This window comes from Bufo gargarizans, chromosome 8, assembly GCF_014858855.1.
Source record: "Bufo gargarizans isolate SCDJY-AF-19 chromosome 8, ASM1485885v1, whole genome shotgun sequence".
Taxonomy (NCBI): Eukaryota; Metazoa; Chordata; class Amphibia; order Anura; family Bufonidae; genus Bufo; species Bufo gargarizans.
In genome coordinates, this window is record NC_058087.1 from 10492364 (window position 1) to 10507740 (window position 15377).

General features: G+C 42.2%; 1 protein-coding gene across 1 annotated transcript; it reads right to left on the minus strand.

The window, feature by feature from the left end:
* Window positions 1-494: 494 nt before the first annotated feature.
* On the minus strand, window positions 495-15377 carry KLHL41 (kelch like family member 41). The gene is made up of 6 exons (XM_044302541.1): window positions 14197-15377; window positions 6411-6568; window positions 6220-6327; window positions 4722-4907; window positions 3299-3445; window positions 495-728 (listed from the first exon to the last, which is right to left on the minus strand). Exons 1-6 carry the CDS (start codon window positions 15283-15285, stop codon window positions 617-619), a joined length of 1800 nt encoding a protein of 599 aa, XP_044158476.1. The 5' UTR covers window positions 15286-15377; the 3' UTR covers window positions 495-616.

Consider the following 15377-nt stretch of genomic DNA (forward strand, 5'->3'; position numbering starts at 1 on the left):
AGTGGGCGCGCTCGCTCACGCACTTCTGATAAAAAGCTCGGCTATTAAAATTGAATGGAGGGCGGCCTGCTCTCTTTTACTTTGTGGGCTTAATTTTAGACATAGGTGGGATCCGCACATATCTGACAGTGGTGGCATATCCCAGCAATATGCCACCAGTGCTTGAGATGACACAACGCCTTTAAAGGACAACTCTATCTTTGTATGGAGATAATAGCTATATAGTGGTAGTGGCACGATATATTATGTATGCATGTACAGTATAAAGTGTGTTGAAGGTTTTGGCCAAAATTAGAGAAGTAAGCTTTTTTTTTTCTCCAAAGCAGTGCCACTCTTGTTCCCCGTCTTCCAAACTGTGTTCGCCCCAGCTTATAATAATAATAATATTTATTTCTATAACGCCACCATATTCTGCAGCTCTTTACAAATTCAATACATTATAGACCAATATTTAACAGATTTCCAATGACGTTGATCATGTGACAAGATGAATATCTGGTTTCCAAAACTTTATTAATTTAACTATAAATGTATGTACAACCTTTCTTTAGTTTAAAACAATTAGTAGCGAACAAAAATATGGTAACACTTTCATCATCAGCCACGTATTCTAGTCTTACAGCTTTGTCAGCTTAAATAGATTAAGGCGAGAGTCCAGGCAGGTGGCTCCTGAGGCGTATCGGATTTCCTTCAGCATCCCACTCCATTCCTTCTTGTCATCCTCAAATCTAAAGGGAGACACACCACAGAAATTTAAGTAGCGATCACCAGGAGCAAACAGCTGATCGGCGGAGGTCCCGGTTGTCGGACCCCACCGATCAGATACTGATGACCTATCCAGAAGACAGAATTCTTTAAAAAAAAAAAACGTATAATATAATTCGCCATGAAATATTAAACACTTGTCTCTCGCCCCAGTGCAGCATGGAATAAATTGATTAAAGGGGTTGTCTCTCATGTTGAGAGGTTTCCAGTCGCCTAAACATTAGCTAAAAAGTCAGTTGATATCCCCAACCACTCCGGTCACTTTTAAGGACAGAACACCTTTTTAGACATTTATCAGAAAAAAACATCATGTATCAAGGTAACGATCGGATGATGAGTTTGACAGCACTCTACACACACCATTAAAAGGGGATGATTTAAAATGGCTGCCAGTAGCCTGTCCTAGAATGTGAGCAGAATGTTGCCACCACTTGCAGAGCTTCCTGGTGGGTGAGTCGCCGGGGTCTCGCTACACAGTACAGCTCTGGCTTTGCATATACTACATATGGCTGAGTGTTCCTGTCGGGCTGCTCAGCCATGATGACATATCATAGGCAGGATCACATCAATACCATCTATTGTAGAGCTGTGTAGTGGGCCCTGCACCCTCACCCCTGCAAGTGGAGACAACACTCATATTCCAGGACATATACCTGAGAACACACACACAAAAAAAAAAAAACATTGATGTGTTAGTGCAGACAAATGAGTGTTCATATAATAATTTCATACAACTATTATCTGTAACTTTGAGATTTGTTGCAAAACTTTCTCCATTTGTCTTTATTATCTGAATGGGGTTAGCAGAAATCTATGCACATGCTGCAGATACAACCCATTTTGTAGAATGGATTTTTAACAGAAATTTTTGCACACACCTTTAGGGCTCTTTCACATGAGCGTGTCCCTTGCGGGAATCATGTTCGATGTGAGAGAAGGATTGTGCAGTCTGGATTATCATGATTGATAATGCTGTATGCCTCTGCCTTTCTGAGACAGAATCATACTGAAAGCTTTATGTCCAGAACGCACCATCCCTCTCTCATACCGAGCGTGATTCCCGCTAGGGACACGCTTGTGTGAAAGAGCTCATAGGGTCTACATTGTTCCCTACAATAACACAACTGGCTGGCCTTTCCTAGAAAGCATAACAGCTAGATGTAGTAGATCCCTATAAAACACTAGCAAGTTGATCAGCTTGTAAATGTTGAGCATTTTTGCTGATAAGTTCACTGGATGCAGTTTTCCTCAACTTCACAAAAATTGTGCACATATGTCCACTGTGGATGGGATGCAATTGCCAAACTAGAAATATAGCAAAATACATTATATGGCGCCTCTGCACCATTCTGCTTTTTAGTAAGAAGTCTTCTTATCAATGTGTGTGTGTGTGTGTGTATATATATATATATATAATGTGGCCTGACCAGTTGTCAGCATTTTTTCTTGTCAGTCTAGAGAACACTTTATAAGGCTAGGGCTACAGTTGTCACTATGGATCGACCGATGTTGATTTTTTAGAGCCGATACCAATAGCCTGTGAACTTTCAGGCCGATAGAGCTCTATTAGGGTGAATAGGATCTTACACTCTCCCTGCTACCCTGTGCATAGTGCACACAGCAGCAGGGAGCTTACCATGGCAGCCAGGGCTTCAGTAGCGTCCTGGCTGCCATGGTAACCATTAATACAGATACAGGAGGCGGGTACAGCCGGCACCCGCCTCCTGTATTTGTATTAAAATGATCATTGGTGGCACAGTAGCCAGGCACCTGCTCTGCAGGCTGTTTGACTCTGGGGAGGACACTCAGGAGGAGGAGGCTGCTGCCGTTCGCCAAGCACACTAGCTGAGACGACGCAGCGAAAACCCTCCCCTGTCCCTCCTCCTGCTTTAATATTAGCCAGACATTCATTGGTGGCAGTGGTGCGGGCATCTTCAGAGCTCATAAGCGAGCAGCGCTGGACGCATTATCAGCATATCGGCAAGGTTAGATGCCGATACCAATAACTTTGAAAATCATGAATATCGGACGATATTATCGGTAAATCCGATAATTGGTCAATCCCTAGTTGTCACGATCAAGAATTGCAGTGTAGAAGTGCAGCCACAGAAATGAATGGGTTGCAGTGTGACTTTCAAGCTTGCCGCAAACCCGGAATCACAAAAAATCCAACCCTGCTGTTTTTTTGTTAGTTTTTTTCAGATCTGGTGAAATTTACGCTGTGAGCCCCCTTCATTTCTATGACTGGACTCTGGCGCTGCAATCCATGTGGTATCCTCTCTATTCAGTCTCTGCCACCCCCTTGCCGAATGAGGCTTAGGGGAACCAGGTTTCCCTCAGAGGTGGGGTCCAATGGATGGAATCCCCACCAATCAGACCTGCACCTATTTATGGCATATACTTCATAAATATTTAAAAGCCTGTTTTAAGGTCCTCTTCAAAGGTTTCCTTTTGGGTACTTTTTTTCTGTGTATCTGGTATTCAGGATGGACCAAACAACTATATACCGTACAGTCTTCACTGCTCAACTTACTTCCATATGTCTGTGAGCTCTGAAGGTGCAAATTCCTTTGTTTCCAGCTGAACCATTGCAAACCCTCCAATAGCATACAGAGATCCAGCTGAAGTAACCAAGTTGATGGAACTTCTTTCTTGTGGGAATTCTGGTATCGTTTCCCATCTGAAAAAAAAATAAAAAATGGCATAAAATGAAAGGTTAAATAAGCAAAGCACAAATGCATTAAATGGGTTGCAGGGACTGTAAAAAAAATATTGCCACTTTTTTGTTTCTAGAAATAGCGCCGCTCTTGTCCACGTCCTGTGTCTGGTATTTGCAGCTTAGCTCTAATCACTTGTTATGGCAGAGCTGTTATACCAGCCAGCCTCCAGTTCCTAAGGAACCGATATAAACTGCTTGTTGTGAAGGATTCCATTCCATTGAATTCATTTTCCACTGGTTACTGGAAAGAGCATTGTGTTCTATCTACAGATCTCAAATGTCTAGAGCCAAGGGTCCATGCATGCCTAGTCGTGGGCACAGTCAGGTTTTAGGTTTCATCTTGGGATTACTGTAGAATCTTTTCGCCAGGATGGCTTTACATGACGTGGAGCCGCTCATCACTTATCTCCTGGCAGAAACGTTCTGGGCTTCAACTTCAAGGTAACCGATGTTCTATCTTTTTTTTTTTTTATGGGGTTCGTGTGACAAATCCTTTTCAGACAGACCCTGCAGCCGATCTGACGTCTTACACCCTGCTGGAGGAAAGACCCTGCTAACAGGGCATATGGACAGAGGGTTTCTTTTTGAGACAGACCCTTCAAATAATGTGTAAAGTTTTAGTACACCCTTGATTACTTATATTCTTCCCCCACCACCAAAAAATAAAATAAAAACTCTTAAGAACTATAGACATATTCTTAGGATAGGCCATCAATATCAGATCGGTGGAGGTAGCAATCTGCTGTTTGGAGCTGACGCCGGCAACTATACTGTCAACAGAACTGGAAGCAAATGGCTCCGTCCACTGTGTATCGGCTGTGCCGGGGTACTGAATGGGATCTGAGCTGCAGTATGCCGCCACTGTAAACACAGTGGACAGAGCCTTCCATCCACTGTATAGTTTTTGGCACCGGTGGCTGCCCAAATAGGTGGGGGTTCCTGGTGTTGGCCCCACCAATCTGATATTGATGAGTATTAGGGATGAGGGAATTGACTTTGGATGAAACATCCGAAGTCGATTCGCATAAAACTTTGTTAGAATACTGTACGGAGCGAGCACTCCGTACAGTATTAGAATGTATTGGCTCCTATGAGCCAAAGTTATTACTTCGCAAAGTTATGCGAGACTTCGGGTAATAACTTCAGAAATTAATTTCTACTTACCGAACTTGGGTTTGGTTCCAAGGTACCACTTGGAACCGAAACCAAGGTGTGCAAGTGCAACTCTCATACTTACTTGTTTGTGGCAATATCATAGGCTTCCACTGATGCGGTCAGTCCTTCCTCTGTAACACCACCAGCGACAAAGATCTTGTCTTTATGCACAGCAATACCAAACATTGAGCGAGCTGTTCTCATTGGAGGAAGATCTTTCCAGTCGCCTTTTTTGGGATTGAATACAAACATTCTTCCAGTACATTTCCTGTAACGACGAAAAAACACAAACTTTGCTTTCTATCAAAAGAGACCTAGTAGAGTCCAACAATGCAGGATTTATGGGCTTTACCATGTCCTCTAGTCTTATCACAAGATGGTTAGTTTTTTTATTATTTAATGTAGCCTTGCTTATTTGACCATCCAGCATCAAGAGCACCAACAGTGCTGGTACAGGGGCATAATACAGTCTATAACCTATCGGGAAAGGGTAGTCCAACCAATGGTGGAAGGCATTGGACACAACCCCTTTACTCTTCCTAAAAATCCAGTCCTGGAGGAACCCATTGAAATCAAAGTGCATCCAATGATTTCAAGGGGCGTTGATAGTCCAGTGTCAAGTAGGGGCCTCCTCGCTCTAGAAGAAGGGTCAAGCTGCATACCTGCATCTAGATGGCAGGATCATTATCTGGCACATGATGGCATAATAAACTTTTTATGCCATCAGCGTCACTACTTTCAGACACGAAACTCGTAGGTATTCATGATGTTCCCTGTTTGGTTTTTAAGATGCACAATAAGTCTTTGCGGTCCTTTGCGGAATGCGGGAGTTCCTCCGTTGATTTCATGTTAATCATTTGTGCTTTCCACATATCCTCCATGTATCTGGGACCATGAAGCTGGTGAGCTGTATACAGTCTTTTTTTTTATCATTATTTACTGGCAAATGGACTTTGACTAGTTTCCTATATTAGTAGTAGAAGCATAATCACATCTCAGTAGCTTCAAGGGAGAAATCACAATGCTATAAGGATTTTGTTTTCAGATAAACTAGTTGTACAAGGCTCTGTTCACACCAGCGTCATGGTCCAGTCTATTAGGTTTCTATTTCCCCCTGACAGGCAGAGTAGCTGAATGCTGCTTTATTCTGATTGACCTAAAAACCTAACAGAAACTTGATGTGCCAATTATAAGCCAATGGGATCCGTAAAGAACCATTCTACATCATTTCAAAATGGAACCCAGCATGGCAGTGTGAACAGAGCCTTACGATACTATAAAGCCATGAACAAAGATTCAAAAGGTGAATTTCACCAAACATAATCTTCTGACATATCTTCTACGCATGTCGGAAAATAACAATAGTGGATGGGGGGGGGGTCAACAGAGTTAGACGCGAACTCTATTGGGCATCTGAAATCCTTCAACGCTACAAGGAGACCTCACAGGGAACACCACCACTTATTCTACGCTGGACTACATGTATTAATATAGGGACCTGTGCTGCACTTACGGACTGGAAGAACATGCTGGAAAACCATGTTCCTTATGGCAGTAGCACAGTGTTGTCACATACTTACTTGTCATCTGTTTTTCCTCCAACACAATAGACGAGTCCATTGTGTGACGCTACAGAATGTCCATAAACCTTGACAGGAAGTTTCTTTGCTTCGTTCCAAGCTACTGATCTGAAAGGACATGAAGAACCTTAGTAACACATTGTGGGATGGGGGGCAAATAGTAATGGGCTTGGTTACCACATACAACATACTTAACATCATAAGCAAAGACTGTATCAAGCGACTCCTCAGACTGCAGGTCTTTGCCAGCAATGGCATAGATACAGTTGTCGGCTTCACCCAGGCCAAAAAGACATCTGGCTGACAGAAGTGGTGGTAGCCCAATCCATTCCCCACCAATGCTGTCCAGCTGCAATACAAAAGAATATATTACGTCCATATGACATATGAATTTTCTATATATGTTTGAAGATTTAATAACAAAATGGTATTACTTAAAAAGTATAACTGCTTGTCATTCACCTAGCATCCAGAGCAGTGGTTACATAGTTGATACGGTTTAAAAAAGACATAAGTCCATCAAGTTCAACCAAGGGATAGGTGGGGACGTGAATCCCAAAAGGAAGTGAGACTCAGATTTCTACACATTTTTATAAGCATTAATGTTGTTGTTTACTTTTAAGAATTTATCTAAACCCTTTTTAAAACTGACCACATCCTGAGAAGTCTATTCCACCGATTCCCAGTTCTTACACTAAAGAAGCTTTGACGCTTCTGGAGACTGAACTTTTTCCTCTCCAATCGGAGGCAGTGCCCCCTTGTATTTTGAGGGTTTGAGGATAATGGTGAACCTTTTAGAGACCGAGTGCCCAAACTGCAACCCAAAACCGACTTATTTATTGCAAATTGCCAACACGGCAATTTACCCTGAATACCAGTATAGTATATCTTCCATGTACTTTATCATTTAGCTATAATAGCCTGCCTGCATTCAGTGCGCTGCCTGCGCTGTTCATAGTGCGCCCTGCACAGATGAATAGCAGGAAAAGTCTAAGGCATATTGGTGCACCATAGACTTTTTACAGGGTGCGGGTGCCCACACAGAGGGCTCTAAGTGCCACCTCTGGCACAAGTGCCATAGGTTCGCTGCCACTGATCCAGAGTAACGCAAAAGCTGTATTTTCTACTCATTTTCTGTATGTTAGGGCTGTAACCACATTACGGCTGTATATTAGTGTTGGTATTTTAGTTTTTATCCCTAAAGGGGTTGACAACAAAAAAAAGCAGATCATAAAGTATCTCACTACTGGTACCCAAAATGAAGTAAGTCAATGGGACAGTCCAATCCTTACTCCCATCATACCCTGACAGCCTGTGGCCAACCGGGCATGATAAGAATTGTAGTTGTGCAGCAGCTGGGGAGCCACAGGTTGGGGATCACAGTCCAAACCACAACTATGAGTTTGCCAGTTATATGAATGAAGCGCCAGGATGCATGCTCGACCATCGTTCTATTCTAACCTCTCCTAGTTGTTGACTTGCAGCTGGGGGTGGACTGGGGTCAAGGGTCCTTTTTCTAACAATTGTGGGGGTCTGAATGGTTAGACTCCCAAACCGACTAGCATTTATCATCTGTTCAATAGACTGCTTTGAAATGTGGATGAATGAATGCAGCCAAGACCTCAAGCTGGTCAGTAGAAGTCATTAGCTGTCAAGACTCTACTTCACTGAATCCCCTGAAAAATGTATCTACAGAAGTTGTCAGACTAACCTGATTTGTTTTTATAAGGAGGTGAGTAGTAGCAGTGGATGTAGTGTTTCTGGATTTTGCAAAGGCTTTTGATACTGTCCCTCATAGACGCTTAATAAGTAAAGTAAGGTCTATAGCAGGGGTGGCGAACCTGTGGCTCTTGAGCCGCATGTGGCTCTTTGCTTCTTCAAGTGCGGCTCTAGCTGTGGAAGCAGTCAGGCGGCTCACTCTCCACCCCATGCTCAGATCTCTTTTCCTGATAGGGCACTGTTACTACTTTGCAGCTCCAGCTCACTCTCCACTACGTCCTGATGCACACAGTGTGAGAACGTAGTACGTGGAGACACGCACTATGACCTGACGTTGTACTCATCAGGTCACAGTGGAGAGAGTGTCAGACCTGCAGAGTGGCAGGTGCCTGAGCAGGAGAGGGAAGAGATTTTTTTAAATTATAGAACTGAGCATGGGGTCTGATCTAAGCATGGGAGGTTCTAATCTGAGCATGGGGGAGTATGTCCTGATCTGGGCAATGGGGGTCTGATCTGAGCATGACGGGGTCCTGATCTAAGCAATGGGGGTCTGATCTGAGCATGGGGGTCAGATCTGAGCATGAAGGTGTCCTGATCTGAGCAATGGGGGTCTGATCTGAGCATGGGGGTCAGATCTGAGCATGACGGTGTCCTGATCTGAGCAATGGGGGTCTGATCTGAGCATGGGGATCAGATCTGAGCATGGGGGGGAATCGGAGCATGGGGGTTCAGATTTGAGCATGGGGGCAGATCTCAGCATGGGGTGTCTTGTTTGAGCATGGGTTTGTCAGGTCTGAGCATGGGGGGGCAGATCTGAGCACTGAGGGTCTGTTACTGGGAGTCTGATTTGTGTTGTCTGATCCGAGCATGGGGGTCTGATTTGGAGGTCTGATGAGGTTTGGGGATCTTATTTTAGGTCAGATGAGGATTGGGGATCTGATCTGAGGTCTGATGAAACATATATTTTTTCTTTTTTTCTCTTATTTTTCTTTGTTAAAACCTAGGTGCATCTTGTAGGGTGAAAAGTACGGTGACTCGTGTGTAAATGTGTAGCTTGTGTCTCCTCGTAGTCATACGTTGTTTTTTTTGTCTCTTTGTGTCTGTAAGGTTGGCCACCCCTGGTCTATAGGCTTGGAAATTATAGTTTGTAATTGGATTGAAAACTGGCTGAAGGACCGTGTCCAGAGAGTTGTGGTCAATGATTCCTATTCAGAATGGGCCCAGGTTATAAGTGGTGACCCCAAGGTTCAGTGCTGGGCCCTTTATTATGTAATTTATTAATGATATCGAGGAGGGGATTAATAACACCATTTATATTTTTGCAGATGACACTGCTGTGTAGTATTGTGCAGTCTATGGAAGATGTCCATAAACTACAAGCTGACTTGAACACTCTGAGTGATTGGGCATCAACTTGGCAAATGAAGTTCAATGTGGACAAATGTAAAGTTATGCATCTTGGTAGTAATAATCTCTGTGCTTCATATGTCCTAGCACTGGGAGAGTCACTTATAGAGAAGGATTTGGGTATCCTTGTAGGTGGTAGATTAAATTACAGCATACAATGTCAATCAGCTGCTTCTAAGACCACCAGGATATTGTCATGCATTAAATGAGGCATGGACTCGCAGGGCACGAATGTAATATCACCACTTTACAAAGCGTTGGTGTGGCTTCATATGGAATATGCAGTTCAGTTCTGGGCACCAGTCGATAGAAAGGACGCACTGCAGCTGGAAAAAGTACAGACGAGAGCGACTAAACTGATAAGGGGCATGGAGGGTCTTAGTTATGAAGAAAGATGAAAATAATTGAATTTATTTAGTCTTGAGAAGAGACGTCTAAGGGGGGGGACATGATTAACGAATACAAATATATAAATAGGCCATACAAAAAATACAGCGAAAAGCTGTAAAATGTGCTCAAAAGACAAGGGGCACTGCCTCCGACTGGAGAAGAAAAAGTTCAGTCTCCGGAAGCGTCAAAGCTTCTTTACCGTAAGAACTGTGAATCTGTGGAATAGACTTCCTCAGGACGTGGTCACAGCAGGAACAGTGGACGGTTTTATAAAGGGTTTAGATGAATTCTTAAAAGTAAAAAACATAAATGCTTATGAAAACGTGTAGAAATCTGAGTCTCAATTCCTTCTGGGATTCACATCCCCACCTGTCCCTTGGTTGAACTTGATGGACTTACAGTACAGACCAAAAGTTTGGACACACCTTCTCATTCAAAGAGTTTTCTTTATTTTCATGACTATGAAAATTGTAGATTCACACTGAAGGCATCAAAATTATGAATTAACACATGTGGAATTATATACATAACAAAAAAGTGTGAAACAACTGAAAATATGTCATATTCTAGGTTCTTCAAAGTAGCCACCTTTTGCTTTGATTACTGCTTTGCACACTCTTGGCATTCTCTTGATGAGCTTCAAGAGGTAGTCACCTGAAATGGTTTTCACTTCACAGGTGTTCCCTGTCAGGTTTAATAAGTGGGATTTCTTGCCTTATAAATGGGGTTGGGACCCTCAGTTGCGTTGTGGAGAAGTCAGGTGGATACACAGCTGATAGTCCTACTGAATAGACTGTTAGAATTTGTATTATGGCAATAAAAAAGCAGCTAAGTAAAGAAAAACGAGTGGCCATCATTACTTTAAGAAATGAAGGTCAGTCAGTCCGAAAAATTGGGAAAACTTTGAAAGTGTCCCCAAGTGCAGTCACAAAAACCATCAAGCGCTACAAAGAAACTGGCTCACATGCGGACCGCCCCAGGAAAGGAAGACCACGAGTCTCCTCTGTTGCGGAGGATAAGTTCATCCGAGTCACCAGCCTCAGAAATCGCAGGTTAACAGCAGCTCAGATTAGAGACCAGGTCAATGCCACACAGAGTTCTAGCAACAGACATAACTGTTAAGAGGAGACTGTGTGAATCAGGCCTTCATGGTAGAATATCTGCTAGGAAACCACTGCTAAGGACAGGCAACAAGCAGAAGAGACTTGTTTGGGCTAAAGAACACAAGGAATGGACATTAGACCAGTGGAAATCTGTGCTTTGGTCTGATGAGTCCAAATTTGAGATCTTTGGTTCCAACCACCATGTCTTTGTGCGACGCAGAAAAGGTGAACGGATGGACTCTACATGCCTGGTTCCCACCGTGAAGCATGGAGGAGGAGGTGTGATGGTGTGGGGGTGCTTTGCTGGTAACACTGTTGGGGATTTATTCAAAATTAAAGGCATACTGAACCAGCATGGCTACCACAGCATCTTGCAGCGGCATGCTATTCCATCCGGTTTGCGTTTAATTGGACCATCATTAATTTTACAACAGGACAATGACCCCAAACACACCTCCAGGCTGTGTAAGGGCTATTTGACCATGAAGGAGAGTGATGGGGTGCTGCGCCAGATGACCTGGCCTCCACAGTCACCAGACCTGAACCCAATCGAGATGGTTTGGGGTGAGCTGGACCGCAGAGTAAAGGCAAAAGGGCCAACAAGTGCTAAACATCTCTGGGAACTCCTTCAAGACTGTTGGAAGACCATTTCAGGTGACTACCTCTTGAAGCTCATCAAGAGAATGCCAAGAGTGTGCAAAGCAGTAATCAAAGCAAAAGGTGGCTACTTTGAAGAACCTAGAATATGACATATTTTCAGTTGTTTCACACTTTTTTGTTATGTATATAATTCCACATGTGTTAATTGATAGTTTTGATGCCTTCAGTGTGAATCTACAATTTTCATAGTCATGAAAATAAAGAAAACTCTTTGAATGAGAAGGTGTGTCCAAACTTTTGGTCTGTACTGTGTGTCTTTTTTCAACCGTATTAACTATGTAACCTCTAATGCCATTCCTTCTTAAAAGAAGCTTGGTGTAGTGACATATAAAGTATTCTATAATTCTTGTCCAATGCAATAGTTTGACTCCTCTTTGAGCAGCTGAAATCAGTTGACATGTCTTGTGTTCTGGGAAACACCTGATCACGGCTCAAGGAAGTCCAGGTCCTGGGACCCCTGGTTGGAAACCACTGCCCTACTTTGTGGAATGCAGATTATTCAGAATGACCATGAGGGATAATGCCCAACACAATTCATTGTGAGTACTGATCTGAACAGACTATAAATTCAACCTCCTCATGCAGATGCAATGATATAAATTTGGTTTGACTCCTCATTACCAGATCTTATGAAGACAGGACATTATAAGTCTGTTCACACATACTGGTAAATGTCCTCATTCCTCTGTCCTTGGCCTCTAAATAGCCATATGTAAACATTTCAAAAATTGGCTGATCTTTTTTTCTCAGAAGAATCTGCAATTTCGGTGTATGACTAGTACCTCACTGTCATGCATTCTCACAAGAAGGATCATCAGCAATGTTGGTCTTCTCCCTCCCCCATTCACAGAAATAGCAGGTGTGTTTAAGTGGGAAGCAGGTGTGATAACAGCATTTATAAAAAGCGTTGTATCCGACATTAATCTAGTGCCTATGGTCTATCTGGCTGGTTTAAAGAGAAGGTGTCCTCAGAAAATAACCAAATGTTTAAATCAAGTTAGAATTTTTGGTAATTTTTTTTGTCTTTTTTATGTCAATATCAGATTTCACACTGATCATTAGGCCTATTCATATGTCAAAGACTTCATGTTCTGTACAAATCACTTTTCAGTCATCTCATTATTATCTCAGACAGGATTACAATGACAGCTAACACGTATGTATAGATAACACTGAATCCGCCATTCACAATAGGTGATGGTCGCAACTTATCTACTCCCCTTTCCTGTACATGTGACCTTTCCACAGGTCAGAGTATGTCTAGAAAACTCTCCCATAGAAGTCAATGAGGTGATCTCTAGTCTATTGCAGGGATTAGCAACCTCTGGTCCACTACAGCTCCCAGCATGCTCCGTTCACGTCTATGGGAGTTTTGAGAACAGCTGAGCAAGTGTGCATGCTAGGAATTGTAGTTTCACAACAGCTGGAGGTTGCTGACCCCTGGTCTACTGTGTCTACAGCCCTAATGGCTGCTCACAAAGAAATGGCGGTCAAGTCTTGACCTATTTATTAGGATTAGTGGCCAGACAAAAACCCTAAAATTTTAGGATATTTTAAAAAATATTAAAAATCAATGATAATTCTAAAAAAATACAAAAACTTGATTTAAACAATAGAGCATTTTCAGATGACACATTCCCTTTAAAACTCTAAAATTCACAATAAGCGCCAAGATAATACAAGTGTATACACTTGTAGGTATGGTCTGTGCACTGAATGAGATATTACACCTCATCACAATTGTAAACTATTGAAAATCTTAGAAGTCATTTTGTATCTACATAATATGTATAACAGCTCTAAATAGCATCTCTAGGTTGATGCCCACCAGAGAATATAATTGTGTTTCTTTTCTGCCTAAATAGGTTCAAAAATCTGTGCTCATCAATTTCTTAATATAATTTTATAGCACTTACGTTTCTGTTCTCCTGATACAGAGCTCCAAAATCCCCTGTATACACATACAGCTAAATTCTGTCTGTTAAAAGCCACCACTAGGGGGAGTTTATGGTATACTGTTTATGCATTGATCTCAATAATGAAACAGTATGCAGTAAGTTCCTATGCTGTCGATTTGGAGCTCTAAATAGGGTTAAAAAGGTGGATATTCCCTTTAAATAATCCCTGGATGCTAGGTGTCTAAAATAGATTTTCTGGTGTGCATTATTCATATAAACTTCTATGGGCTCAATACAATAATAAAAATGTTCTGTAATCAAAAGGTAATAACACAAAATAAAATCTAAGGGCTTATTCACACTTCCCTATTACAGATGCTTACTAATTACATTGCTTATATTGATACAAATATGCCAATATATTGAATGGTTTATTTACACTTATTTTTATGCAGGTTTTTTTATGCGCATATTCCAAAGGGTATGTATTGGTACCTAGTCTTAGCCCACAGAATGGGATGAATTTAAAAACGCATGCTCCGTATTGGCACAGTACTTGCCAATTCGTATTTCAGCCACATGACAAAAAAAGCAAATAAATAAACTTTTTTAGTAAAAAATGGAACAAATATGGATGAAAAATGGACAACTCAAAATATAACAAGAATAGATATAAACGAGACCCAAAAACAGAACAAATTGTAAAAAAAAAAAAAAAATCAGTATTGTACACCCATATTTTCATACACAAGTGTGAAGGAGCCCTAACAGTAATCTTAAGATGCTTTACCTCTACATACCTCGAAGAAGTAGGACTTTAAAGGGCTATCCTTGCTTTCTTCATCCACATACAGCCCGCCAATGACATACACTTGCTTCGATTTGGTGACTATACTGGAATGATTTCTTGGAATCTGCTCGGACAGAGCTACCAAGTAGCATTCGTTTTCTACTGGATCATAAGCCACTGTAGCTGTGTCGCTGATCATTATGACAAGATCTTTGACAAACATGCCATGTCTAGGAATGTCATTCAGATATCCGGGAAGTAAGTCTTCATCCCCAACATCACTATCGCCTGCCTTATCTTTGGGTGGTTCAGGCAGTTTGCCTCCGAAGGCATCTTTAATGACCTTAATCTTCTTCTGGATTTCAGGATCTTTAAACAGCTCCTCCTTTTCGACACGATCCTTGAAATATTTTTCGGTCATAAGACGAAATCTTATGCAGTCAAAGACATCTGCCAGGGTCTTCACTTTGTTCTCCTTATCCGTCTTGGCCCATTTCATCACGGCCTCAAACACAGTTTCTTCTTTTTCAACATTTACGGCGTCGCTAGAAATGACAGCGATCAGTTCGTGTGGAGCGAGCTGCAGAAAGTCATCTTCGCTACATATATGGTTGAACCGATCACACACATAATCGCGTGCAGTGACTGCAAGACGTGGACAGTCCAGAAGTAGGCCTAACCTGAAGATAGCCAGGCAATTCGCGGTTGAGAGGCGCCTCTGGAGGTAGGTGACACATACGGTGAAGACGGATGGGATCTGGAAACGACTGGCCAATGCAAAAATATCCTGGACATTTCCATCATTAAGGTCAATATCGGCAGAGTAGAGGTACTTAAGAATGGCTTCCATCACAGCTGGGTCAACGTTGTCCAGCTCCACGTTTTTCTTCTTCTCTTCGCTTTCCTCAGACAAGAAGAACTCCCGGAAATAAGGACTACAGGCTGCAAGGATCAGCCTGTGACAAGGTAGACTTTTGTCTCCAGCTTTCAGGAAGCAATCGACAAATTTATTTTCATCTAGAAGTTCTTTCAGTCCATCCTGTAGAAGAGTAGATTGATAAAGCCGAAGTTCTTCTTTTAGTTCCTTGGTGGGATCCATTTTTTCTCTTGCTTGAAGAGCACAGGGTTTGAGGGAGAGAGCAGAAAGGCCTTAGCTGTTGTCAGCTCCCAAGTCAAGCAGTAAAAAGGCTG

Coding starts and splice junctions, on each gene's coding strand:
- KLHL41 (XM_044302541.1), bottom strand. CDS start 15,285: ATGGATCCCACCAAGGAACTAAAAGAAGAACTTCGGCTTTATCAATCT. Junction 6,328..6,410: donor GTCTTTGCTTATGATGTTAA/GTATGTTGTATG, acceptor ATGTCCTTTCAG/ATCAGTAGCTTGGAACGAAG. Junction 4,908..6,219: donor GGAGGAAAAACAGATGACAA/GTAAGTATGTGA, acceptor TCGTCGTTACAG/GAAATGTACTGGAAGAATGT.